The sequence below is a fragment of the Toxotes jaculatrix genome, chromosome 3 (assembly GCF_017976425.1).
Source record: "Toxotes jaculatrix isolate fToxJac2 chromosome 3, fToxJac2.pri, whole genome shotgun sequence".
NCBI lineage: Eukaryota > Metazoa > Chordata > Actinopteri > Toxotidae > Toxotes > Toxotes jaculatrix.
In genome coordinates this window covers 20,559,875-20,587,789 of record NC_054396.1, presented here as the reverse complement: position 1 = coordinate 20,587,789, position 27,915 = coordinate 20,559,875, and the positions used below count along the sequence as shown (strand labels likewise).

Below are 27,915 nucleotides of genomic sequence, written 5' to 3'. Positions count from 1 at the left end.
TCCTGTGTTTTTCTTGAAGACCATTTCCTCAGTACTTGACCTGAATTTTGTAGTGCTGTAACACATCTTCATTGAACACCTATCAGTGGAAATTATTCCTTTTATTGCTTCATCTCACTCAGCTGCTGATTCTCCTTCACACACACACACACACACGCACACACACACACACAAACACAATCTCCTCGACTCTCTCATACAATTTAGTGCTTTTAATTTCCTAATGGATCATTTTGACAACATTGTTGCCCCTATTCCCCCCTCGATGCTCCCTGTATTGTTGCCCACCTCAGGCCAGGAACTCACTGAGACGGATGCTGTTGACCTCCATATTGCTCCACATTGCCCGACTCTTTAGTCAAGACTCCCCCAAAGACAAGAACAGCTGTCTCACCTAGTATATTCCATCGCATCTCCGTTCTCTCCAGTGTAGAGCGGGAATCGTCTGCAATGCAGGTTTTTGTTTAATTTAACCTGGCAGCTGCTTTTACTGATTAACACAGCTTCAACTAGACAGGAGGACCCAGTCTGTGAAAGGTGTCAGCCAGGTGTATTGTGTTAAGAATGGATTACTTTGACCTTGTCTTAAAGGGCAAAGCACTCAATTTCCAAATCGATCCTCTTCCCTCTAGTTACAGTACATTATGTCAGTCAAATCAGTGCAGTGAAATACTGGAGTCACACAAAAACAGAAGTAGAAGGCTTTCAAGACGGTGCAGACACAATGAAAAACAGATGCAGAAAAGTGATAGCATTTGTCATAACATAAAACTGTCAATACAACACGATAGAGTATATAATCTTCATATATAATGACATATTTAACACGTAAGCAATTTGCATCTTTTGTAAGGATAGACGTTATGAAACACATGCAGTTTTGGAGGTGTTTGTGAGACATTGGCAGAAACCAAACATAGGAAAACTGACATTCTAATATTATTTAGTGGAGATATTTTGCACTGCTGTTGGGTCTGAATATATGGGCAGTGCTTATTTATGGCACTGATATATCTCAGTGTTGAGATTTAAATGCTTTCAGGCATAAAGAAAGAACATATGTTGAAGATTAAGCCACTAATCCTTTTGTTGTACATTAATCCATAGAAGAAGACTTTCCAGAGATAAGAGCAACACATTTACAAAAACAAACAAACAAAAAAATCCAAGATTTTTTTTCCTCGTCTTTAGGTGAGGAAGTTAATGTGTTGGGGCAGTTGAGTGAAGGATCCGAGGATGTTTCCCTGGTGCCTCCAGAATCTGAGGAGCCAGCTCTTGACATCTGCAGCCCCTGCAGCCCCTGTTCCATTGCATCCTCCATTGTGGTTCACATTTCCGAGGAGGAGCGGCAGAAGTATGAGGAGGAGATCCGCAAGCTGTACAAACAGCTGGATGATAAGGTGATGCATAGCTGATTACACAACATGGCTGAGATTTTTTTTATATATTTAAATATGCACACATGAATACGAAGAGCCTATAATACATCTATTATTCATGTTAATGAATTCTGAATCAAATACATAGCAGTGACTAATATAGCAACTCTTAGGAAAAGATATCATTGGGGAAATAGTAATATTATAGGTTGAAAAGCATTAAACCTTTAATTTATTTAACACATCATATAATCTCTGCACATGTACGCTGTGCTCCACAGCGCAGTGTATTTGTACACAAGACATACCTATTGAAACTAATGCATATTTCCAATTTGTACAGTTAAGTTGTACAAGCTGAAAGCATAGTGGTGATTGGACGTGGAACCCAAAGTATACAAGAGGACAGTAGTATCCGCACTGTAACATTATGTATAATTCATAACACTGTAAATGAACTGTATCTATTCAATATGCCTCTTTACCACTCAAAGGATGATGAGATCAACCACCAGAGCCAGATGGTGGAGAAGCTGAAGGAGCAGATGCTCAACCAGGAGGAGGTAAAAGACTTTGGTCTTACATCCTTTCATCAGTTTGGTTAAACGGCCCACAGTAGGCTGCACGTCTGCAAATGTGGCACTCACACTTTGAATAGAAGTCAGTCATGAGAGGTGTATTATCCTGTCCTTGAGATGAGTGAGAAAAAAAATACTCTTTTCAGGTGCCAGAAAGCACTTGAAGAGCATAAAGTGTCATTGTTTAATCATGAGTATATTTGTGTGTTAACAGCAGTTTAAAATAGAAGAGTAGATTTTAGAGGCTGCTCAGGCACGAGTTATTGAAGGAAGGATAAGTACAAACACTGATGAAGGACTGAAACCTGATGTGCAGTACCTGTGATAATTGTTTATTTTGATACATGTCGTGTCTATTTGTGAGGAGGGAGAGAGACCCATGTGGCACCGCTAACATTGTGGTTCATAAATAAACAAGCAAATGGTCCCTAATGATCTGTGACCTAATATGTTACGGATGAGCATGAGGTTTGTGAATTTAGTTACTTTTGTGCCGCAGGAAATGGATTACATCCCTTTAACAGATACATTTCTACAGGCATGTCTTTGTGTATATTCTACTTGTGGAAAGACCAGCAATTAAAAGACTTCATTATAACCAAATTACAAACAGTATTTACAGCATGAGTTCATAAGAGTCGCTAAACCAGTGGGTTAAATAACCTGAAACGGGCTTTGGCGGGTAGTGCACTGCCAAGTAAAAGACTCCACATTTGCAAAATTAGTTCATTCATATCCTAAAATGGTCCTGCTGTGGGTTGAGCTGACATGACGGTAACTATCCGACCTTAGTTTGTGTGCAGTAACATGAATTTACATCCATTTGGCCAGACAGAAGCTGTATGCTGCAGTGCAAACATGCAGGCACCCTGGGTAGAGCAATATCTACATTTAATGACATCTATTCAGTGAAATGACCCACAGTGGGCTGCAGCAGTGAAGATACAAGCAAACACCATGGTGACAAAATAATGTTGGCTCATGCGGTGTCAAGTGATGAATATTTAAAATATGTTTCATCTGTTAGGTTACACCTGTATTGTGTTGCAAGGTTTGTAAAACATGCTTATCTCTTACCACCAAGAGAACAAGATAAACCTCACAATTATGTTTTATTAAAAACGCAGTGGCATGAATAGTGAATAATGAAGAACATGCTGCTGTTTTGTGGAATACTTGTGTAAATTTGACTTTGTGCATTTTTTAACCCATTGTTTTTTATTTACTGTTTATATTTAAATATTAAATATATGAAATATATTTAAATCTCTGTTCTCCTCAGCTCTTAGCATCATCCAGGGGCGACAGTGAGAAGGTGCAGTCAGAACTCGGCAGGCTGCAGACAGAGAATGAATCTGCTAAGGCGGAGGTGAAGGAGGTCCTCCAGGCCCTTGAGGAGCTGGCAGTCAACTACGACCAGAAGAGCCTGGAGGTTGAGGAGAAAAGCATGCAGAACAAGCTCCTGGCGGAAGAGCTCGCAAAGAAAATGGTGGGTTGGTCTTTCACGAGGCTCAATATTTCATACCACAAAGGTGGATAGATATTGCGGCTGCAAATGGGGGAAAGTGAGAAAACGACAACAGAAATGTATAGAAAAATAAAAAGGAGGCAGAGATTGCAGAGGATTTGGAAGCGATTGTCCTAGCATTATCAAAAACCAATCACCTGGAGTGATTGACAAATTCAGTACTGTGGTATATATGGTGGAAAAGCACATTCAGAAAAGAGAAGAGTGAAAAGGAAAATTCAGGTATAAAATAATCTGTTCATCTGTCAATTTAAGCCCTATCTTTCAAGAGTATGTAGAACTAGTGGTTCAAAATGCAATTAGGGAGATAATGAATAAAAATTAGAGAGGTGCATGGAAGGAAAGATAAGAGAGAAAATTCAGATAATTGTGACACATAAGAAAAACAAAAAATGAAAAAGAGTTTAAGCAATCAGTCCTTTGGTTGAGGCATTGAATATAGGCAAAGTGAAGGCCTGTTGTGTATGTCATAATCACTCCAGACAGTAATCAACAACAAGCACTTGTATTTCTGTAGCTTCAAGCTGCATTCACACTCTGACAAACTGTGAATTAATTGATTCAGCTGATATGTGGCTTCTTGTTTTGCACTGTGACCACGAGCAAATATTAAAAGACGCAGGCAACTGCAGGCGCAGAGAGCACACTCCTGATTAAGGTCAGCATTCAAAGTAATCTCAAAAGTCCATGCTGTGATTTTTACTGAATAACTTGTTTGCATGAGGGAAACGGTCACTGCTCTTGGAGATGAAATTGTAGTTAATTGAATCTGGCAGAGTTTATCTACAAAGCGAAGCCTTTCAGTAGCTGTGTACTGGACCGTTTTTAGTCAAACTCATTCATGTCTGTTGCCGAGGCTTTGAAAAGTCTTAAAAACGACATTTTCAAATTAGTGATGGTCTGAAGATGTTAAAAACTTTTTTATCTAAATCAGCCTCTTAGTGTGAGTGTTGAGATCCTACATGAACACATGACTGTGGCTCACTAAGTCATGAATACTTAATGTCACAGAGCACGGTTTTTCAAAGTTTGACTCTCTACCCCCCCCCCCCACCCCACACGCGAGTTCAAGACAACCCGCCAACCCACCACATTTCAATGGGACATTCTGAGCTTCACTGAATATTTATAGTACAACATAAAAAAATAATATTACTGGGTTATTTTGACTTTGGGGATGTAAAGAAGTATTATGTTGCCATGGATACTGTAAGGTATGCTGAGGTAGAACTAAAAGAGAGACCACTGGCAGATCTGGTCAGTCTTTTATAACGTAATTGTGAGTGGCTCAGTGGACCGAATGGACCATTATTCACCTTCTTAAAACCTCTTCAATATTTCATGCACCGTTTTACCATCTGCCACTCTGTCCTCTCCTTCCTCTCTGTCTTTCTCTGAAGCTGGTTCAGAAATTGATGAAAGGAGCTGACAGTGTAACGACTGAGTTCACATTTTAGTCTGCTAAACACAGCTGAAACCCCTTTTTCTCTTCATTCATATCATTTCTTTCAGTCTGTTCTGCTCTGACCTCTCACCTGACACAACTCCTTCTCAGGGACACCACCTGGCAGCCTGGCAGGATGTGAAAATGAATACATACTAAATGAATGAATGAATACAACCATTTAGTAATCTAAAAAAGCTTCCCAGGGCCTTCTCCTAGCTCTGTCCCTCCTGACTCTTTAGGTCTAATTCTCTGCAACCCAGCTGTCATGCTAATGTGCAGGGTTGAGGATTTTTTAATTTTTCCACATCTACAGTTGAAATGGGACGACATTGACCTAGAAAAATGTAGCAATGGAGTACATTCATCACTGTCTCCTCAGCTGTCTTCATGGCTACTTTCAGTGGAAACTCCTCGCTTCTTCTGCAGGAGGCCATTCCATTGCTCACTGTTGCTGCCATTCATTTGCTTCCCTTTCATCCATCTGTCCACTTAATCCCCTTTCTATCATCATGATTAACTCCATTCATCATTCAACCAACCAACTCTTCTCCGTGAATGAGTGAATGAATCATTAGGAATCACTTCATAAATTTTTCTTCAACTAAACTGAGCATTTTTCATTAACCTTCCATCTCCTCTCCTTTAACTTACTCGTAAATTAATCGATTTCAGTTAATTATTTACTGCCATTTATGCTATGTTAATGTTTTGACATGAGAAGTGACCTGGAAAATGATCACAGGGCTTGAAGTTAATGACGGAGATGAAGATGTAGAGCTTGATAAAGGAGTAAATGTTACTATATTTAAGAAGGTGGTTAATGGTGCTTTCACTTGACGTGATGATCCATTGGGGCATTAACCTAAAACGTGTCATTAAAAAAAGAGCTCAAGTACATTATTTCTGTGATAACAGATGATCCACTTAGTATAAAATGAAACACCTTTAATGTGTGTTATCAACAACAGTGAGAACCTTCAAACCTTTAGTTAAAATAGCAGTGCCGGTATGGAAACAGACCAGAATAGAGTAAATCTGAAATGAATCCATTTTTGTTACTCATGGTTGCACCAGACCACTGAACCAAAACCAGGAAGACACCAAGGTCATTCCTTGATAATGTTTTTGGGAATAAAATCAGAATTTAGCATTTCTCCACCAGAATTACATCCAAGCCCTGTGGAGAAGCAATCTATTGTATAATTATACTGTTTTATTAATGTACAACCTAATAATAGTCATTGGACCTTTAGATAATAATGTTTCCTAGGCAGGATGGGGTTGCACGGGGGGTGTTAATCATGGAAATATTGAGGCACAGTTTTGCAACATCAAAGAATTTGTTTCTGATGTAAAAAAAATACTGTTCCTCACTTTTTTCACTTTATTTTGTCAGACCTTTAGCACATCGATTGAACCCAGATTGTTTCACAGTGTTCAAGCCAGTGGGGCAACAGTATTGTTTAGAAGCTGCCTGCTGTACAGAATGGGGAAGGATAAAGTAAGCTCCATCATTCACTCGCCCAGATCCTTTCATCCAGCGCACGATGCCATCAACCCCTATCTCAGTAGTTTATTGATTTGTAATTTAGCAGCCATTATGTTTTGCTGCTTGGATTTCTTGGATGAGAATGAGGTCAGGGGTTAAAATGTGTCTTGTCGCTGTATGTGCTCACCAGTTAAAGGATGCTCAGTCCCCTTTTCTCTCAATCCTCTCCCGCACAATATTACCTTCCTTTATTATTCCATACTGTCCGATCTCTTCTGGGCTTTCTCTTTGCCTCATTTGTTTTTCCCTTCCCAAACAACCTCTATTTTCACTCCCTCTTCTCACTGCTCTCCTCCCACAGGGTCACCTGATGGCCTTAGAGGCTGAGCTGTCCCGTATCCAAGAAGTGAGCAGCCACCAGAGGAAACGCATCGCTGAGATTCTCAACGGGCTCATGAGGGACCTTAGTGAATTCAGCACCATCGTTGGTAACAAGGAGATCAAGCTGGTGAGTGGAGCAGGTGCTGCAGGTTTGGAGACAATGCATTCACTTGATGTTGCCAAGGAACAACCAGTGTCTGTAACAACACAGGAAACGCTGAAGCTTCTTTACTTTAATCCCCATCTTTTCTTAGAATCAAAGCAAGAAAAAAAACATTTAAATATTTGGGACCAAGAGATTCAGTTTGCACAAAAAACCTCTTCTCATAGTTAGTCAGTCAGTACATGAAGACAGCACAGCTGTCATACGCATAATGCTAGAATCAGTGCAGCTTGCTCTTTCCATTTATAGCAGTGATAAACATCCATAAATGAATTTAAAATCATATTGACCTCTGATCTTGCCTCATAATACTCAGATTTGTTTTTTTCTATGGATTCTCCAGAATGTCAAATTATTAGGTGAAAAAAACAAAAACACACACACACAAAAAAAAAAAACAATCCGAATAAAATCCAGGCAAACAGCTGGGGGTTTAAAAGTTCACACTGTACAACAATGTCATATTTATATATATATATGTTCTGTGATTGCTTGTTCCAAAGCAGCATCAAAGCTTTATCATACTTGTGTGACTGAAATATTAAATCCTGAGAGAAAGTGGAAAATATTCAATATCTTACCCTTCATTTTATAAATATTTCTCTCTAATTTAGATTGACATATCTGAAGGGCCATACATGAAACAACAGTGAATATGCACTATGTATTGCTCTTGGCTATGAATTTTGTATGTGTAACACCCAAGAATACTATATGCTGTTGGCATATTCACTGTCATCTGTAGTGTTTAGATTGTTTTTGATATGTAAGTTCATTTCACAGCCTTTGAATCATAGCATCTTCTAAATGATGCTGTTAACCTAATGGATGTGCGTACAAAATGCCAGAAAGTGTTTCTAAGATACCTCCCTCCTTTGCTCCCTCTTCCACTTCCCAGTTGTCTTTAAATCATCCCTGCTCAATCATAACCAAACGTCTCGACTCCTCTTTGAACTGTCTTTCCTCCTCTCTGGCTCATTCATCTCCAGCCCATAGAAATCACTGGTGCGATCGAGGAGGAGTTCACTGTGGCTCGCCTCTACATCAGTAAGATAAAGTCGGAGGTGAAGTCCATGGTAAAGCGCTGCCGCCACTTGGAGAACCTTCAGATGGAGTGTCACCGCAAGATGGAGGAGACGGGAAGAGAGCTGTCTTCGTGCCACCTCCTCATTTCACAGGTGAGGCCCTGGTGGAAATAAGAAGTGGAGGAAATAGCAGCTTCTGCGCACATCTGGTGTAGTTATCTGTTTCTCCAGAGGCAGATTTTGGTGTTGATATGGAAAAATCAGGTTGATAGATGCTGAAACTTCACAGTGCAATTATCACGACAAACGACTAAGTGACAGTTCGAGCACACACCTGTTCATCAGCCTAATTAACATCACACATTGCTATGTAGGCCTTTGTGTGATGTTAATTATTCTGATGAAGAGATGTGTCCACATAAAATCACTGAACTGTTGGAAATAACAGTATTTTTGCATCAGAAGCCTTCAGCATGCAAACTATCCTGATTCTTAAAGAACTGATTTTGTATTCTGTGTGTTGAAGTGGTTGCCTGAAGCCATCATGGTGTAAATTTTTACTATCTTTGGTATTCAGATTATAATCCCTAATGAACAGAGATCATAAATATTCAGCATAAACCATATCCATTCAGCGATGAGTAAAAAAGTACATTTTATCCTTGGTGTAAAGTGCTCTCTTGGGGAAGACACCCTATGCTCATCAGTCTACTTTCTACATCTGAAACGCTGTGTTCTGACTTTCAGCATGGGGCAAAGATCCGCTCTCTGACAGAGTACATGCAGAACGTGGAGCTGAAGAAGAGACAGCTGGAGGACAGCTACGACTCTCTGAGTGAGGAGCTAGCCAAACTCCAAGCTCAAGGTAGATTAACATATCACTATTAATAAAAACTGAAATACAATAGTCATTCCCTTGGTAAATTAATCCACTCAAACAACAAAACATAGATAACCAGAGAACAAACAAGAGTCTACAGTCATGCTAGCAGCTCTGCGAGGCTGTACTCAAGCAAAGGTGAAAATGTGAACTAAATGCTAATGTTAGCGTGCTAACATGCTCACAGTGACAATGCTGACATTCTAATTTTAAACAGGTATAATGTTTACCATCTTAGTTTAGCTTGTTAGCATGCTAACATTTGCTAATCAGCACTAAACATAGCCTAGTTGATGAATGGGAATATTATTAGTTAAGCAGCTATTTGTAAATAAACCAAAGTACTTCACAAATTTAAATTTTGACCAATGATGGCACTAGATGAAAAGTGAAGGGATGACCTTCACTAAGTTACTACAGCCAGTCCTCAGGGGAACATGAATGTATGAACCCAAATTCAATTTGGGTATTTGTTTACACATTTCACTCAAAGCCACAAACATTAACCTCATGGTGGCGCTAAAGGAAAGGTCCAAGGATCACAAAAGTCAGAAGGATACATCACCAGGGAACCACGAATGTCTCTAGATTTTTTTTAATCCATCAAGCAGCTGTTGAGCTATTTCACAGGATAAGTGGAAATTTTAATCTTCTGGTCGCATTAGAGGAAAAGTCAAAGGAGCATCATTACATCAACAGGTGGAAGATCAGCGTTCATCCTTTAGGCACCAGGAACGTTTTCAATATTTCATGACAATCCATGTTGTTAAGCTCTGTCAGTCTGGACCAAAGTGGTGGACAAAAAAACCAGCCATAGAGCCATGCCAGCTAATGTACAATCTCAGCGTACTACTCAAATACACTCAGAAATGTTGAAATGCACAGCCAGCACATTTGTCCTGTAGGAATCAAGCTTTTGAGGTGGAATTTAGCCAAACCTGAAGTTCAAGGATCAATACCGCATATTCAGTTCAGTAAATATAAAATATACAAGTACTATATTTGTAATAAAAGTGTTTGCCTCAGGCTCAGGTTGAGATGTTTTACCTACGTGTTGGAAATACCAAACCAGGAGTGAGAGAGAAGACTTGGAGGTGAAGGAAGAAAATATCAATATGGTCAGACAAGCAAAACTACAGATTTATGGTTGATAAATCCGGCAAAATACAAGATTGAAGGAGCAAATCCAATCAACATTAAAAACAGCCAGCAAAACATGTCCTTGCTCAGCATAAATTCAAACAGAGGTTAAAAGTAGCACATTCTTTCAACTGAGCCACGCATTTTTAAGATGACAGGGGTTAAATTTACAAATGATGATCTGCTAAACACTGTGACATTCTTACTCAGCTCACAGCAACAATATTTTGACTGACCCACATTGTAAATCTCGCTGAGTTGCTGACTTGAGATGCCAAAGTCAAATTTAAGGTTAATGTTCTGACACAGTCAAACAAAATCATGTCTGAACAAAGTAAAATGTAAAAAGACAACAAATCTGTCACTGTGCCTCAGCTCTGCCGAGCTGGAACTGTGTGGAACTGTCTCTCTGCTTGAAACCGCTTTATTGGCTTTAATGGAGAGTTTTTAGCCGGTGCCAGAGGCCTTTCTGTCCTGTCAAGAGAAAGAAAAACAAGGGTAAATGCTGATGAACAGCTCAGGCTCCCAAACATTTCACAGCACCACCATGAATAGATTAATAGTACATTTGAAATTTGTGCGAGGTTCAGCTAACTGCAGATGCTCCCAGGACACTGAGACAATTCACAAATCAGGCCAAAGGCAATGTAAGTCATTCTTCCTGAGGAGTCCCACGGAGCTGTATTAAATAACCGGTGGATTTAAGGGCAGGTAAATCGATTTTGGCCCTACTCCACACCTGAGCCAGGCAGTCCTCGGGTCGTTACGGAAGTAGATAAATACAAAGTGCTGCGGGTCATGTTGATCACACAGCCTAGTGTGAGGAAGAGAGCTGATAATTTCATCATCAGACACACCAGGAGCAGTAGTCAGTCAACAACAGATCAGATCAGCGTGATACAATAGCTGTCATTTGCAATAATAGATATTATTACACCCAAGGCATGACTTAGATCACACTGACCTCGCTGTCAACACAAAGCGCCGGTACTGCTGTGCTGTCAAAGTCAGGTCGCTGCAACCTCTTACATCTACATCACTGTGTTACTCTCTTCTATCTGTCCGCCTCTTCCTCATCTTTCTCCTTTTCTTCCTCTAGCTTGGTTTCTCTCACCACCAGTCTCTCAATGTTGTGTGTTTCAGAGAGCATGTCACAGATGACCAGGGGGGAGAATCACACGTCTGTCCAGGGCGGCTGTGATATAAAGGTAGTCATGACTGCAGTGAGAGCAACTTAGTGTAATGACCTTTTATCACATCACCTCAGCACCGCTAACCGCAGGTGTGCACGTGTGGATGTGATGTGGGTGTGTGTGTTACAATACATCCAGTAGTGTTGATTCACGTGTCATATGTTCTGTGTGGTTCATGAGTGCGAGTGTTTCTGCATGTTAACTACTGTGGGGCTGCAACTAACAGATAAATCAGTTCAAGGACAGGTTTGACATTTTAGGAAATACTCTTATTCATTTTTTTTCCCTGGCAGTAAGATGAGACGATCCATGCCACTTTCTTTTGTTGTTACAATAAATATGAAGCCACAGCCAGCAGCCAGTGGCCCGAAACCCATTTTTCCCCATAAACAATCATTGGAAAAGGAGCGGTGGTAAAAAGGTGAATACATTTTTCTAGGTGCCACAAACATAATCTAAAGGCTCTTTTTATTATCAGAATTTCATTTATTTAGTCAATTTGGAAAATTAACATTAATACATATACATATGATTAAATTATTTCATCCCATTCATATTTGTGGGAAGTCAGCTGGCATGGCCAGGGAAAGTCTCAGACACACATGCTCCTAACCGACTCAACTTATTTATACAAGTTAAATGAACAAGGTACTACGTTTTGGGTAGGGAGCATTGGATATGCTGGTAGGTAGGTTTTGTTTGAACAGAGAACAAGAACTTTGAACAGAGCCAAGTTAGCTGTTTCCAATCTTTATACTTTATACTGCTAAGCTGACTAGCTGTTGGCTCCACCCGCATGTTTCTCGACATAAAAGTAGTGTCAATCTGCATGAATCAAAACACCAAGAAGGCAAAGAGAACATCTTAGCTGATAATGTACTTTAAAGGTGCAAGTTCCAAATGAAGAAAAACCAACTGACACATAGTCAACCTAGGCCTCTTGAAGTCTGGAACAGTTGCCCGCTTTTCCTAGTTGTTAATCCAGCCTTAAAGCAATTATGCAACACATGCAATTTTCAGCTGGTAAATGTGCCTGTACAGCTGTCAGTATTTGTTGTTTTTCATTATCTGCTTGTACTTGTGCACATGCTCATGAGCGTGTTTTTGCATTTAAGTGTGTGTGTGTATTTGTGTTTGACACGCTCCAGTTTCATTAGCCATGTCTCACTTCCTTCTCAATGGCAGGGTATGACACAGTCTGCTGTGTGTGTGTGTGTGTGTGTGTTCATTGCCCATGTGGCCTTGCATGTCCACATGTGCACTGGTGTGTGTAATTTTCTCCTCTCTCGTTATTCAGTCATTTTGTTATGCTTTTGCTCCCACCTCTGGGTGCTCTCTCATCTCTTCCATTGTATATACTGTAATGGGTCTCTTACCCCCTCCTGTTGCCCACACCTTAGAGGGCTCTGGAGCAGCAGATGGAGTTACACCGTGAGGCGCACAGCAAACAGCTTGCCTGCCTGCGAGATGAGATCAATGAGAAGCAGAGGATCATCGACGACTTAACTGAGTCAGTACTTCATTGTAATTCTTAACCTTCTCTGATATACAGGCTCTCCAAACTGAGAGAGCACAATAGAAGTTCATAACATGCATAGGAATATTATAAGAAACGTACAGGAGTATTTTAAAGCAGAGCTATCATTAAAATGTCATTGAACAACCATATTTACTTCCATATTTGAGACTAGACTGTGACACTGTCCAATGTAGGTCATAAATGTCTCCAGAGGCAGACAGCTTACCCAGTCTGTCAGCTGTCTGTGGGCTCAAATCTGAAATTCAATTCTACCCTCATAAGCAGTGTGAAAATGCTAAAATTGGGGATACATCGTCTCAGTGGCTGAGTTCTCAAAAAGTATAAGCCCTGCTTAATCTGCAAGAGGGGCTGAAATCAATATGTGTGGGTGGTTTACATGTTGAGGAGACTGCAGTGTGGGAGGACTTCAAAACCAGGCTGCCGCTGAACCCCAGTGTGAGGAGCCACTGAGCTGGTTTCAGCTCTTTTAAAAGAGACCCCTTCAGGTGCCTCTTTTTGAATGCGTTGTCTACCAGGCATGACCATCTGGGAGGAGACTTCAGGGCACACCCTCTTGAGGGACTAAAGTACATTTCCCAGCTGGCCTGGGATTGTCTGGTAACACCCAAGGAGCAGCTGCAAAGACTTTCTGAATGAAAAGACATTCGTGGCTGCTCAAACAGCCTGATTTGGATAAGCAGCTTGAAAATGGATGGATGGATGGATGGATGGATGGCCAGTGAGGCAGAAAGCATCTGAAATAGGAGCAGGCTGGCCCTTCAAGGATCAAAAAAGGAAAGCAAAATTAAAAAATGGTTGAAATTTAGGGCACACACAGCAATGTGTACAGATGTGCACCTTTTTGCCAAGTGCCATATTTTCTTGAAACCCAGTATGTGTCTGTACCCTGATGGGACACTCCCGTGCTTTAGTTATGACCTAATGGCACACTTCGGCCACTTAAGTACCCATGTGGTCTGCCAGAAAACCTGTGTGGCTAGTACGGCTCTTATGTAACGTTAGGGCAAAAATAAATCCTTACCCTGCACGTAGAAATGGTGCCTCTTCATCATTTTGGCTCCTGCTGCTTTTAAAATCTGTGCACACCACTGAGCTTTTCACATCAGACTCAGGAAAGACAGTGAGCTGGTAACTGTTATCCTAAGAAAATGTATTTTTCCAACCTAAATATCTAGCAATCTTTAATAAACTTCTCTAAAGACCATGTGTAATATTTATTGTGTAAATGGTGTGGTATTACAGATAATATTTCTCATAGAATGAATCCCTGAATGAGTCAGTTTTCACTTCTTTTTAGCTGTAACCAGAAACAGCAGTTGGAGTTGGAGCAACTGCACGATGACTTTGAACGTCTCAGGTGCCAGGAGCATCACAAGAGCCGGCAGCTGGAGGAACTGACGTGAGTCTCTGCTTTACTGTCTTGGCCAGCTTCCAAACACTTCACCATATGGAGGCCTGGGGGCGAGCTGCCCCTTTTGATTCACGTCTTCCATGTCTCTCTGTCATTTGTCTTCCTTTTCTCTGTTTATTTTCCTCTCGCTCTGTAGCTCTGACTGTCATTCTATTTACAGTGTACGTCTCTCTCTGTGGAGTACTACAACCATACAGATTGTGGCTAAAATTAGCTGGAGGCTAACCCTTTTAACCCTTTCTCGAGTCTTTGTCTTTGTGTTTCTCTTGCTGTCTTACTCTCTTTGCATCTCCATTATGGAATTTTGGAACAAGGTAGCAGCTGGCTGCTAATAGGCCCCTTTCTGCACTGACCTTTGCAGCATATTGCATCAGATGGCAGCTGGATAACAGCCCACGAGTGGGGCAGCCGGTGCATGCTGCAATTGTTCTTTGTTCATTAATTATTCTGGCAAGAATGTGGTAATCATTTCTACAGAGAAGCTCATTTTGGATTTTCCATCTATCTGTCTGACTATTGGTCTGTCTGTAGATTCCTCCATGAGCGACATGAGCAGTCCAAGCAGGACCTCAAAGGGCTGGAGGAGACTGTTGTAAGTCATTATTTGCTGTCACGATTCACTTGGCTCCCTCAGTGGACATTTATCCACTAAATACTCGCTAACGGCTTTAACCGCGCCATTTCTTCTCTCGTTAAACTTTAGGCTCGTGAGCTCCACACCCTGCACAACCTCCGCAAGCTTTTTGTTCAAGACCTCACGACTCGAGTTAGAAAAGTAAGCCAGACATAGTTAAGCTACATAACACACACTGTGCTTAAATTCTCTACATACAACCATTGTAGCCAGAGTACATGTGACTCTACTGAGACTATAGGCAATTACTCTTTTGGAACAACAATACTTGGTGATGGCAGTGTTTTGTTTTTGTTTTTTTGCACAACGCTATAAGAACTCTGCTGTTTCTCTTGACAGAGTGCAGAGCTGGAGCCTGATGATACTGGGGGATACATCACCCAGAAGCAGAAGATTTCCTTTCTTGAAAACAACCTGGACCAGCTTACAAAAGTTCACAAACAGGTAACAACAAACAGCAAATGTAAAACTGTATATTATAGTGACAGAGACAGAAAATAACATTTTACCTGTCTACCACTTATTTAAAAATCATCCAGTGTCCCCTCTTGGAAGCTTGTTTCTCACTGTGCCACAGCACAGCAGTGCGGCAGAGATGTCTCACCTGGATAGAATATGAGAGGAGGGCAAAATGAGTGAGCCAAATTAAAATACAGAGCAGTGTGCACTGTTTGTCATTGTTCTGGGCTAAAGTAACACTAGCACCATCAATCATCTTACTACAGCAAATTCACATGAAAGTCTCCTTGAAAGCAGAGCAGCAGGAGGTGTTAAACCATGCTGCCTTCAGGGAAAGGAAGCCACACAGCATAAAATTGTTACTCAGATTTGATAAACACAGATTAATTCATCCTCATTGAGGTGAACACAAACACTCTCAGTCTTTCTCCTCTCTCTAGATGATGTACACAAACTTTCAAAAGCAACGTTGTCCTCAGAAAGACTGGACATAAACATACAAACACTTCACATCTTTCTTTAATGTCCCTAAATGGACTACAGCAGTGTACTAAGTGTTGATGTGCTAAACGTTCTGCAGACCGGCACATACACTCAGACTGACAGATTGGTGAGAGCTGCACTGCAGCAGTTTGTCAGGCAGAAAACCAATCCAAAAGTGACTGCTGGGAGACCCCCATCTCATCCACCACATGCTGATACTGTGGGAATGGAAGGCGAAAGTCATGGCCATAAATCAGCAAACTCCCAGTGGAAAGGGATAAGGCTCCCAAAGACAGGCGGTAGATAGTGCACCGGGGCTACATATGAGTTTCTCTGCCCTTACAAAGATATAATAACGCCTGTCTGTCCATCCATCTATCTGCTCTCACTCAACAGTCATGATTTCTCTCACTTACCTCCCCTGGGAATCTTGCCCCTGTTTTCTGTTTTTTTTTTCTTTTACAGTCACTCACCCACCAAACAATAAACTAGTACTGCCAAGCCTCAGGTGGATCTCTTGAATTCAGTGATTCCTTTGCCTGCTTTGCTGCTTAGATAACTTTGGCAGCTTGCTAAACCCTCAGGTCTTGTACTCAGTATCTCTGCGGGGTATGGATTAGTTTGCATGATCACGTAGCAGCAGGCTCTCTGTGTTTAAGGTGCTCGGTCATGGATTTTTCACGTTTACCTTTCCCACTTATAGGAAACATGATGTGTGCAGAAATGGAAAATCAATAAATCTGCGCACTGTCTTTGGTTCATGGGCAAAACCATAAACAAACCATAAACAAAGAAGATCTGCTATATCTGCTATATTTTACATTACAGGATCATTTTTCCCCCTGTGTTCACCCTGCTGTGCTCTAACTGACAAAAATGTTCCAGTTCACATCAGAGGATTATGTGGTTACTTTGCTACGTCCACAGTTTTATTTACTCTTTTGTACTGAGTATTGTACTGATGAAAAATTGGGTGGGGGCTCTTGGGAATTAATGTAAGAGAAAGCTTTTCCAGTGAAAGTGTTCTTGTTCTTCAAACCAAATAAGAGCAAAAGAGAGAAACAGGGGGAATACTGGGAATACTGTATATGTGTTCTTGTGTGTGTTACAGCTGGTGCGTGACAATGCAGACCTTCGCTGTGAGCTTCCAAAGCTGGAGAAACGTCTTCGGTCTACGGCTGAGCGAGTTAAGGCGCTGGAGGGTGCACTGAAGGAGGCGAAGGAAGGAGCCATGAAGGACCGCCACCGCTACCAGCAGGAGGTGGAACGAATCAAAGATGTGATGAGGGCCCGCAATCCCTTCCGCCGGCCCCATGCTGCACAGATAGGTAACACATATGCCTCACTCACAGATTTAGCCCTTTGAAAACAACTGTACAACCACAGTGAGCTAGACACCACATTGCATGTCTGCATGTGTGATTTCAGTTGAAGTTATGTAATCGGATAAAATGATGATAAAAAAGCATCTTCTAATCTGCAGGTAGGCACTGATCCATTGCATCCATCCATTGCAATCTGATCTGTGGGTATTACCATGCATTATTCCAGTGTTCCTACCACACTGCTGTTTAGGACATTAATTGCTCTCCTGTTTCGATGTTTATAACTCCTTCCATTTCATAACCAATCATCACAGCAATTTAAATTGTGCAGCACAACATTCTCAAAAGCTCTGACTCATGGTTCAAAATTAAGTAAATTCATTAACCGGTGCATCTCAAGTTCCCTCCCTCATTTCTTAAATCAAGGCATGACATGTACAGTACAAGGCACTGTGTGGATAGGATTGACTCCACTGAAAAGTCTGTTACCTTATCAGTTGTTGTAGGAACTATTTTATAAATGAAATTTTAAAATGTAAATGTAAATCCTCTCCACTACTTCCACATATTAGGTTCCACATGTAAACACTTGTGTGTATTTTGCCGTAACATTTCATCTACATCAAATTTGCCTTTGCAATGTACTGTGAGAAAAATCTTTTGGCTTGAAGCAACCATCCCTTTCATGTCTCTGTTGCAATTCCTCTGAGGCAACATCCATCGTTGGATTTGCCTCCCCTCACTGCTCTGAGATTTCCTTCTTCCCCCTTACCAGATCACCATTACTTAAACACCTGCATGAGCGAGTTGCTCTCTGACAAAGTTTTTTGCATCAGTCTTATCCCATATTCAGAACCTGAAATTACCAGAAAACTCATGTTCACCACTGTGGAACACGTAAATATATTTGGGAACTGATAGAAACTAAATTCATGCATTAGTTTGCCGTAGAGGGAGAGAATATTTATGATACCAACATACCAACTTGCTAAATTAATGAAATATGCTTGAAAAGTTGTGAGTTGACTGGAATATTTTCCATGCAAGGATTTACACAGTAAACACGCTCTTCTGAGAGAAATACAGTTGATTAGAAAAGCGGCGTAATCCTTTTTGATCACTAACTCACTTAATCACAGAGTCAGCTGAAGGTAATTGCTCTTATACATTTGAATTCTGTGTGAAATAAATGAGAGACCCGTACGGTGCTGTGAGAAAATGAGCTATTGATTTGAGAGTATTTTTAGAATAATTGTAAGATTTTCATTTGACGCTTGTACCAAAGCAGCTGTGTATATTGTGCTGTATATTCTCAGTATTCCAGTCACATTAAAAATGTTGTATTATTTTGTGCCACAGTGGACTGTGAAGCACCAACTCTTCAAATAAACAGATATGAGGTTTTTGTCTTTTCTGGGTGAGCGCATCAATCAATAGATCAGTCCTCTGTTGCTTACAGCCAAGCCCGTCCGTCCTGGCCACTACCCTGCCTGTTCTCCAACCAACCCCTTCTTCATCCGAGGCTACAGCGATCACCCCGTTGCGTTCTGCAATGCTGTTTTCCATAACAACAACAACCAACAAGCGGCTGCTTCTGCTGCTCCTGCATCACCAGAGGACGAGCCCCGGTTACCTGAAACCAACTCCAACCAGAACAGCCCCGTCAAACACCTCGACTGCCAAAACAACGACACACACGACAACGACGTTCAGAGCACAGTGTAAGTAAACACAGTTACATGTGGCCGATCTCTGAGTAATATACTGCTTGTGATTATGATTCCAGAGTTTTGTATTTAATGGTTTGGACTACACTTAACTCAAGGCCCACTTACTAGATTGTTTCCCACCAGATCTCACTTACTTGACTTTGGACAGTGTCTTGAAAGGTTTTCTTGGCTTAAGGTGAACTTACTTGCTTTGTCTGGTGCATCTGACTTTCTTGTAATTTGAACAAAATTATCTTAACTCAAGCTTTTTCAGATGCTTTCAACCACACCCCCCCCCCCCCCTCAATCTTCATCTTGGATGTAGTAGTTAACCTTGGACTTAGCAGCTGTCATGGCAAACATCAACATGAGCAACTTGAATGTTGTACTATAATCTGTTTTGACACTGATTTATTTTTTATTTTATGGTTGAGTGAGCTCTTTGGTCCTCTTCTGTTTTCAGTTTTTAATTACAGTTTTGTTTTGTTTATTTTGTTTTGTTTTGCGTTTTTAAATTCACAACTCCCGCAGCTACACTGAGATAAGCATCTGTTTCTGCTGTTTGCAGGCTTCCAGCTGGACCAGCGAGCCAAGCAGACAGCAATACAGCAGAGCTGCTCGATTCAGAAAACGGTGAGCTCTACTCAGATAAAGCCTGTTGAAATAATGAGAAATATTATGATCATGATCAGCAGGGGTAAATCCACTTATTTTTATGACCGTTTTTTTTAGAGTTTGCCATTATACCAGCCATAATGTTTGAATGTTGTTTGAGTATAAAGTGTTGGCTGTTAAACTAGTTTACAATGATAGCCCTGCTGTTATGATAACAACTCTGCCTGCTGTTTTTTGGGTTTTTTTTTTTTTTTTACTTGTTGCTTTCATCTTTGTGTAATGGGCTTGTAGTCATTGGTGAGTGAAGAGGAGGGCTTCAGTGCGGGTCAACGGCCTGTGGAGAAAGTTTATTTATTAATGGGATTTAAACTGTCACGTATTAAAATTCACCAAGAAAATGTTCATTTCATTGTGGGACGCTGCTGCTTGAAGTTTTTGTGCATCTTCATATTTGTATGTGAGTGTGCGTGTCTGCGCCCATCAGCAACAGACTCTGGAGAAGATCGATTAGGCTTGCGGTGTCATTACTCAGCCAGACAGATACCAGACCAGACAGGCTGAGTGCCCACCTCAGCCTCTGACCCAGTGATGACAGTTGTACAGTTGTGTAACAACACCACACCTCTTTGATTCTCCTGGGGATATCAATAAAAGTCAGAAACAGGGTTGGAACCAGTATATCAATCCGCTGCAGCAGAACCTGCCTTTTATTGAATATCAGATATCACTCTGATCCCTAATAAGAATTTAATCGGGCTGGATTTAGTTTTTGCTTCCCATGACGCTGTTTCTGCCAACAAAATGAACGTTTTGAGGGGAGCAGTGATATCTGTCTTTTTTTGGCAGAAGAAACACTCACACTCAATACTGGCATGAGTCATCTCAAGGTATTTGGAAACATTTGTACTGTTAAGGCTAGAATTAGTTTTTTATTCTGTTAGATTTCGTTTTTAATCTTTTCCGCAAAGTGGACACGTGGAATTTGGACTGAAAGTGCTTATTTACTGTTATGTCTTCTGAAGTCAAACAACTCTGTGCCATGAATTTCAGTGAGAGCGTATGGGAAACTGTAGAACTCAAAGCCACACACCTCTGGATGGCCTGGATTTTCTGTTGAGGTGTAGCCTTGGAAGGTTTGTGGGGGATAAGATTTTTATTAACTGTCACAATATGTTTTTTTTTTTTTCTGCTTAAGAGATTAAACTCAGCAACCTTATAATCCAGTCAAGCATGAGGCCCCTTGATAGGAGCCAGCTCATCAAACGGCACACAAATTAAGTAAACTTGCTTCCATGAATAACAATGGATAAATTCACACAGACTTCTCGTTTGCTGGAGACTGAGTAACAACCGAAACTTATCGATAAGTCTGGGTGTCAATACGCTATGTCACATTAAAAGCCTAATGAATATTTAGTGAAATGAATCCCTGTAGAAATACATCAAGCTCCACAGAAGGTAACTATGATCCAGGCACTAAAAATATCATCATCTTAGAGACCCCAATCTCCATGTAAGTTCTGTTCTGCTGTATTATTGGTCTAATTGTAATGACAATTGTTAAGAGGCTCTGTGCTATGAGCTTTGCAAGGAAGCTCTCCCGGATGGGAGCTTTTAACATGTGTCATACTTTGTTATTTTCATGATTGGTTTTAACAGCATCCTCATCAGATAAATAACAGCATTTGTCTCTTGTTCAAAAGGTGCAAAATGACCCATGTTTACATTTTCCTAACAGCATCTTGCAGTCGTACACATGATGTCCTCTCCAGAATAAGGACAACATTGATCATTTGTTCAACCAGTGTGAAATGAGTCATGTTTGTGTCCATATACCACTGCCAAAGCTCTTCAGGAGGAGACGGTTACAAAAGCCAACCGTTAACATTTGTTTAACTATGACAATGACAACCTTTCACTAACCGTAGCTATGTAATTTTAGTTGCCTTAGCTTGACAAAAGTGCTGCCACTGTGTCCTTGCCTTACTGATGGGGTCATAAGATCGGTAAAATACTCATATGGGTTCTTTTTAAATGCACTGACAAACAGCCTGTTTAGTCCTTTATACATGAGGACTTAAGGACACATTATGCAGCTTCTTGTTCCAAAGTCATCTATCTTGGATGGCTTTGGGCTGTTTCTATTAAACCCATATGTGTCTGTGACAAACCCACCTAATTTACACATCACCATACCCCTCACTGTGCACCTGCCTGCGTCCTTATGCACCTCTTTCTGTCCACAGGAAACACCACAGATATCAATGACAACAGGTAAGACTAGTGCACCCTATTTGATTCCTGCAAAACAGCTGCTGCTATTTGCTGCTGTCTTAAATCAGGCTTTCGTGTTGTCATGTCAGTGTTGGGCCCAAACCTCTAAAGTATAGCTAAGTATAACCTGAAATATTTCCTTTAAGTTACAGATGATCAACTGTAAATTAATGTCAGAGCTTGAAGTGATTAACTTAATGCCTCTAGTCATGGGCAAAGAACTTGATGAAGTATGGCACTGCCACATTCACCCTGCATGCACTGATCTCCCTTGTGTTTTAACACATCATTGATTTGCTTCCCTCACTGCTGTGTCTTTCTGCTCCATCGCTGCCCCCTTGTTGCTGTCGCTGCTACTGCTGCTGCCGGTGATGCTGCTGCTGGTGATGCTGCTGCTGGTGATGCTGCTGCGGCCGCCTGTGATTCTGGTGTGTTGGGTAGCATGTGTCTGAATGTGAATTCTATGTCCAGAACTGACGTCTGTGACAATCAGGACCCAGCCAAACTCTACAACCCGCAGCCAGAGGCCTCAGCCAGCTAATGGTCCTGAGCAGGTAAGAAAGCAGAAAAACAGAGAAACACCCCAATGAGTGTTTGATATTTTTTTCGCTACAGGACACAGCTGCATGAATCGCAGGTCGGGAATGAGTTGATAAACCAGCGTCACAGTCAACCAGTTAACAATCAAGGCCTTGCTTCACTGAATCTGTCAGCAATAGTTCTGAAAAATTGCCGGGAAAGTCAGCTTTATAAGTATTCTGCTCTATGGGAAACCTGTAAAACAGATGGATTCTGTCGACCTGGCCACAAACAAATTTTGACATGATTTAAATTCATGTGGATGGAAATCCTAAGAATTGTGGACCCATTTCACAATAGCGATTTACAAGCGTTGCTTACATGGCAACGATGGCAACATCAAACATCACAAGACTGTGTCTTGCAAATTGCAGATATATTTGTAAGACCCACAGGGCTCATGGATGCAAATGCATTGGTTAGATGTGATGTATGCCATTTGCTTTGATTAGTGACACGTGTTAAAGTTAACAGGCGCAGCTTGCTTGTTGAAACAGGTCCCTAGGCAATAGATAAAATGCTTTGGTCTGTACCAAAACAAAGTATTTTCCACGCAAAATGCTTTTTTTTTTTTTCTAATTTTTATGCCAAAAAAATGAGCAAATCAAAAAAAACAAAAAAAACTCTTACATTTCTGCCATTTTTGGACTTGGGTAACTTAACTCTCTTATATTCATTCTGACATTTTGGTTGTAAATTATAAAGAGTTACCTTTCAGAGGAGTCCAGGGTTGTTACCCAAGCTGTTATCAAAGGGATTGAAGAGCAGTAACCTTTTTATTTTAGGTGCATTATTTCATTCTTTTCAGGCTTGTACACAGAAATGGGGATGTCTGGTAACAGGTTAAAGTGGATATACTGGGTTGGGATCAGACCCTGTCTTATAAAACCTCACTCTGATTTTAGAGGCTGTCTGGGTTCAGCTCTCTGGTGCTCTAGGAGTTTGCAGCCATAAGCCTGCCAGCTGCCAGGGTGTAAGAACAGATTTTTTTTAATTTTATTTATTTTTTTTCTGGGGCCTCCCACACTAAAAATACCTACACTCGCTGTGAGACAATACCCAACAAACAGCATCTGTCTCAGATCAGCACTCTTTTTTTGAGGCGGAATTATTTCATAAATCCCAGTTAAAAGTTAAAGATTATACAATATAATAAATATTACTTCTGAAAAGACCCATATGAAAAAAGGGAATTAAATTACCTCTTCTTTTGGGTTTTACTCAGTCTACTACTTACATGACAACAGAGTGAACTGAACTCTTTTGGAAACTTCAGGCTTGATTTGCACAGTTAATTTAATAATAATTTAATTCTAAATGTAATCACTTTCTACTTTAGGTAAAACTAATATTTGGAATATGCTGACAATATAACACTCAACCTGAACTACAGTCTAGGGACCACATTGTAAGTTTTATATAATGAAATATAAAAATTTAATGCAACAATTTTGAGCTCTACAAGACATTATAAAGTTTTCTGCAGAGTAAATATGTTTTGCACAGTGCTGCTGAATTTTACATTCTATGAAGTCTAAATTTGGCGCCAGAGTGCTCCATGCAGTTGCCAAACAGAACTAACTCTCAGTGTAGACACCAGGAATAAAACGACTGGAGACGTGTTCCTTCTGGCGATTTTAGCGTGACTCACTGGCTGCTGTCTCTTCTTTTCTGCTGTCTTTCGCTCTCCCTATTTCTCTGAAATGTGTCTGACTGTCTCTCTTACTCTCTGTTTCCCCGTGTCTCTTTCTCTCTCTCTCTCTCTCTCCAGGCAGATGCTTTTTTTCTGAGGCCTCCTCTGTAAATCTGCATGCAGCCGATCACAGTCCTCCCAGACTCCCCTTCTTCTCCCATCCTCACCTGCTGTAAACAGACCTTTATATCCTGTGTCCCTTTACCTCCCCTTGCTTGCTCCTCAGCCACCCGTTCTCTTTCCTGTGCTATGATGTGTGGGGTGTATGTGGGTATCAGTTTGGCAAGCACTGCATCTCAAATGCCTGGCCTGGCAGCTTACAACCATGTTGCTGCTGTACCCCACTCCCCCATCACTTGGAATATTAAGGGACATCAAATAGAAAGGTAGAGAAGAGTAGGCGCAGTGCTATAGGAAACCACTAGGGTATGCTGATTGTCTCAGTGATGGAATCACAGTGGACATAAAACCAGCACATAAAACATTAAACTGAATTTAGTCTTTATCTTTATCATTATTAAACCCAAGCATTGATCAGAAAACTTCAAGCTAAATTGTGTAAACAACATGAATACAGTGTGAACTTTGGGCTAACCTTACTAATATTTATACTTTTGACTGTGCATGTTGATTTTGATGTTGTCTTCATCTTTTCTTGGAAAATACATGAAAGAAGAAGAAAGCTACTAAGGCAGCATTATCATAAAATGTTTCAGTCTAAACATCAGTAAAAATAGTCTGTGAGTTAGTGTAAATGGGATATACAGTCTTAATTAAACTTATGTTTAAAGAATAAGACCGACAATGCTCTGTACGTTTGTTGTTGTCAACAAACTTCATAAAAGGACCAAAAACCAACAATATGTTAGTCTATCTCTCAGTATCCTTTGACTTCCCCAACCTCTCTATGGCTCTCAGCCCTGATCCTGTTTGTTCCTACTGATGATATAAATCTTTTAAAACAGGCCAAGATTTTTTTTTCATTTTGTTTTTGTTTTTTTAAAAAAAGGATGGGGGCTGCAGTTTTTAGCAAACGTTAATCCAACTGGAGTGAATAGTGCATTTGTCAAGGGCTATTTTCTGCCATGGATTAATATACATTTGGTGCTCAATTGAGCATTCACAGCAGCAGCATGGTGTATGTGGGACTGACTCAAAATAAACTGCAGAGCCCATGTTTATTGTAATGAAGAAACATGCTATCCAATAATGTGGCTAATTAATGTGCACAATGGAACAGTTTTGCATTTTGGTACCCTTGAAATATATACATTTCAGATACCTAGACTCCATCTTAGAATGTGTTCAGTTATTAGGAATAAGAGGAATCCTAAACCAGACAAACCCAATACCCATCCAGCGGCCTCTAGCTACTTTTAGGCCATAGTTCTCATAAAGACCTTTTGAATCTTGATGTTACAGCTTGTTCTCGTACTGCCTCTATCAGTACAATCACGGGAAGAACCATAGCACTAATGAAGAAGTTGGTTAGAGTATTTCTTAAAATAAAATAATCAGATGTTCGGTGGTTAACAGCGGTCACCACAGGAAGTCTGACTTTTGTTACACATTGCTTGCTTTAACTGGTATGAAAAACAGCTTCTTCTGAACCATAACTAAAGACAAGAACTCTTGAATGAACTCTGATTGTTTTTGAGAGACTGACAGTGTGGTAGTAAAGAGACTTCTATGCTGTAAATTATCCTTAAAAAACTGCCTGACAGGGATCATCTGTGAGATATTCAGTCATTGTCATGTCATTCAAGAGCATGGCAGAGTAAAAAAAAAAATGTGTAGCAACTATTTTTATACTGCTAGTTCTAGTTTGAAAGAAATATATATTATTTGCTCTATTTTAATTATTTATTCTCATTTTACGCTTAATTCATAGCAGTTGTTAAACGTGAAGCTTTTGCATTTGTTTTGATGTGTAAATGTGTTATTGTGAAATGTATTTGCTGTATACTGCTGAATGCTAAAGGTTTCTGATTTCCAGCGTGTTGTCACTGAATGAAAATGGGTTGCATGTGTGCAGCAGCCGTTCCAAAACGAGATGAGTTTAGGAGATGACGAATCCTACGGTTCTTTATGAGCCGCCTCAGACTGAAACCAAAGTTCTGAATGTAGTGACTCATTTAAAGAGGATTTTGCTCTGTAATAGCCTGTGTTAGCTCTGCTGGAGACAGGAACCAAAGGTTACTGTAGGTTATCAAGAGCTGATAACAACTTTGTCTTATCCCTCTGACACTCACGCACACACACACACTCAGATGTATCCCCTCATCAGCCAATGAGGTGTCTGACCTTTGACCCCAAAATACAGATATATGACATATCCTGTATTACTTGGGTGCAGTCTGAGTTATCTGAGTTGATTGACTGACTCTCTACTGACACACTCACTCTGCCCGTCACACTCTCTCTGTTGACCTCCTGATCAGCCAGTCAGGATAAGAGAGTCAAGGGTGACAGTGGAGTCTCTGTGTGTCTCTCTCTGAGTCTCAGAGTGTGTGTGTGTCTGTGTGTGTTTTGGGAGAGAACAGGATGTTAACGGACTTAGCACAGTATCTTACTCTTTGACTTTCAGCATTCCTTTAAACAAAACAGACCAGTAGTGCTCTAGATCACAGCTTGCAAATTACTTATTAAATATTTACTGGGTGCCTACCTACTGGGGACAGGGAGGCACATAAGGAGGTTACAAATTTGTGTTGAGGGACTTAGAAATAAATTACACTGTAAGTACTTTTTACTTGGTACAAACAGCACATGCATTACATAATTACAAAGTACAAACAGGGGACCAGTAGGTGTATTCTAAATGCCCTCTTACGATACCGGTAGTCGTCATGAAAACATAGAGGAAAAAAAAAACCTTATTATAAGCTTTAATATAAAATAGCATACACATCATGATTGTGCACATACCTGAAAGGGGGAATAGCTCAACACACTGTACTTTATACTGTATGTTGTCCAAAAAATCTCACAATTACATTTGTTTCAGAGTGAAAATATATAGATTTCACTCTATAACTGTTAATGAAATGAACATAAAAGCTGTGTTAGGTTCTTCTCTAACATCAGTTTTGATTGTCAGATGGATCCTTTATTTTGTATTTTAAAAACATATACAAGGACTTTGTGTTTAAATACCATATCTAATGCAATTGCAGTATTGGCTCTGTTACCCTATAGTTCCTTTTTGTTATTGTTACTTAGTAATAACATTAATGATCCCTTTAATTGTTAAATAGAAATTTAGTAAAAAACAAAAATACTTGAAATACTTTTTCTAACTCCCTCTTAAACTCAAAATTGTTATCCCCTTATGCAGTCTGGAGTTACCCAAGTGTTTTATTGATATCCTGTATATGCAAAATTCTTACACTGTAAAGTGTGGGCTGAAATCTAATGCGTTACCAGCAGACTCTGTTTTCATTATACGGAAGTTTATTCTAAATGCATGGCGCACTTTATCACATTATCTTCTTACTGCTTTTCCTTTTTTTTGTTCCTCTGTACTCTGAGTATCTAATACTGCAGCTATTTGACTTTCTCCAAAGGGTAAAAAAAGGTCATTGAACTCAGAAGACTTTACATCATCATTGAAACTGAGTGTGTTTACATAACCTATAGAAACCATGAGTTGAATGTGAATGGCCTTTTTTTAACCGTCTGCTATTAATCAGTGAAAACCACAAAGAAACAACAATTCTCCTGACATGCACTATGGTTGTATATTGAGTTGTAAATGTTTGGATGACTGAGTGTAGAATTTATTTTCCAGTCTTGTTGTTCTGTTTGTCTAAACAGTAATTGTAATCAATCTGAAAATATTCTGGTAAGGTCAATAACGTGTGATACTGTAGCCTAAATAAGCAGAAATAGAACTATAACAAGGATGGTAGAGTGGTTTTAAAAAAGACAAAATGGCAAAGTGTCTGTTTGTATGTATAAATGTGCGCTGGTTGGTTTGTTTATAGCGTG

At 40.2% G+C, this 27,915-nt stretch overlaps 1 protein-coding gene across 3 annotated transcripts in view; it reads left to right on the top strand.

Annotated features, from left to right (window-relative positions):
* Window positions 1–24,101, top strand: part of kif5ab (kinesin family member 5A, b) — a 51,043-nt gene extending 26,942 nt beyond the window's left edge. Inside the window, exons 12-28 of one of the 3 annotated variants that reach the window (XM_041033862.1) lie at window positions 1,192–1,400; window positions 1,874–1,942; window positions 3,240–3,446; window positions 6,783–6,929; window positions 7,955–8,143; window positions 8,738–8,855; window positions 11,154–11,218; window positions 12,604–12,713; window positions 14,041–14,142; window positions 14,686–14,746; window positions 14,858–14,929; window positions 15,128–15,232; window positions 16,842–17,058; window positions 18,515–18,776; window positions 19,333–19,397; window positions 22,125–22,214; window positions 24,013–24,101. In XM_041033862.1, coding sequence (XP_040889796.1) covers window positions 1,192–1,400; window positions 1,874–1,942; window positions 3,240–3,446; window positions 6,783–6,929; window positions 7,955–8,143; window positions 8,738–8,855; window positions 11,154–11,218; window positions 12,604–12,713; window positions 14,041–14,142; window positions 14,686–14,746; window positions 14,858–14,929; window positions 15,128–15,232; window positions 16,842–17,058; window positions 18,515–18,776; window positions 19,333–19,397; window positions 22,125–22,214; window positions 24,013–24,101 — 2,177 coding nt within the window. Of the gene's footprint in view, window positions 1–1,191; window positions 1,401–1,873; window positions 1,943–3,239; window positions 3,447–6,782; window positions 6,930–7,954; window positions 8,144–8,737; window positions 8,856–11,153; window positions 11,231–12,603; window positions 12,714–14,040; window positions 14,143–14,685; window positions 14,747–14,857; window positions 14,930–15,127; window positions 15,233–16,841; window positions 17,059–18,514; window positions 18,777–19,332; window positions 19,398–21,625; window positions 21,654–22,094; window positions 22,215–24,012 lie in introns of those variants that run through there. The other 2 variants (XM_041033863.1, XM_041033864.1) reach the window with 2 other exon arrangements.
* Window positions 24,102–27,915: the final 3,814 nt, after the last annotated feature.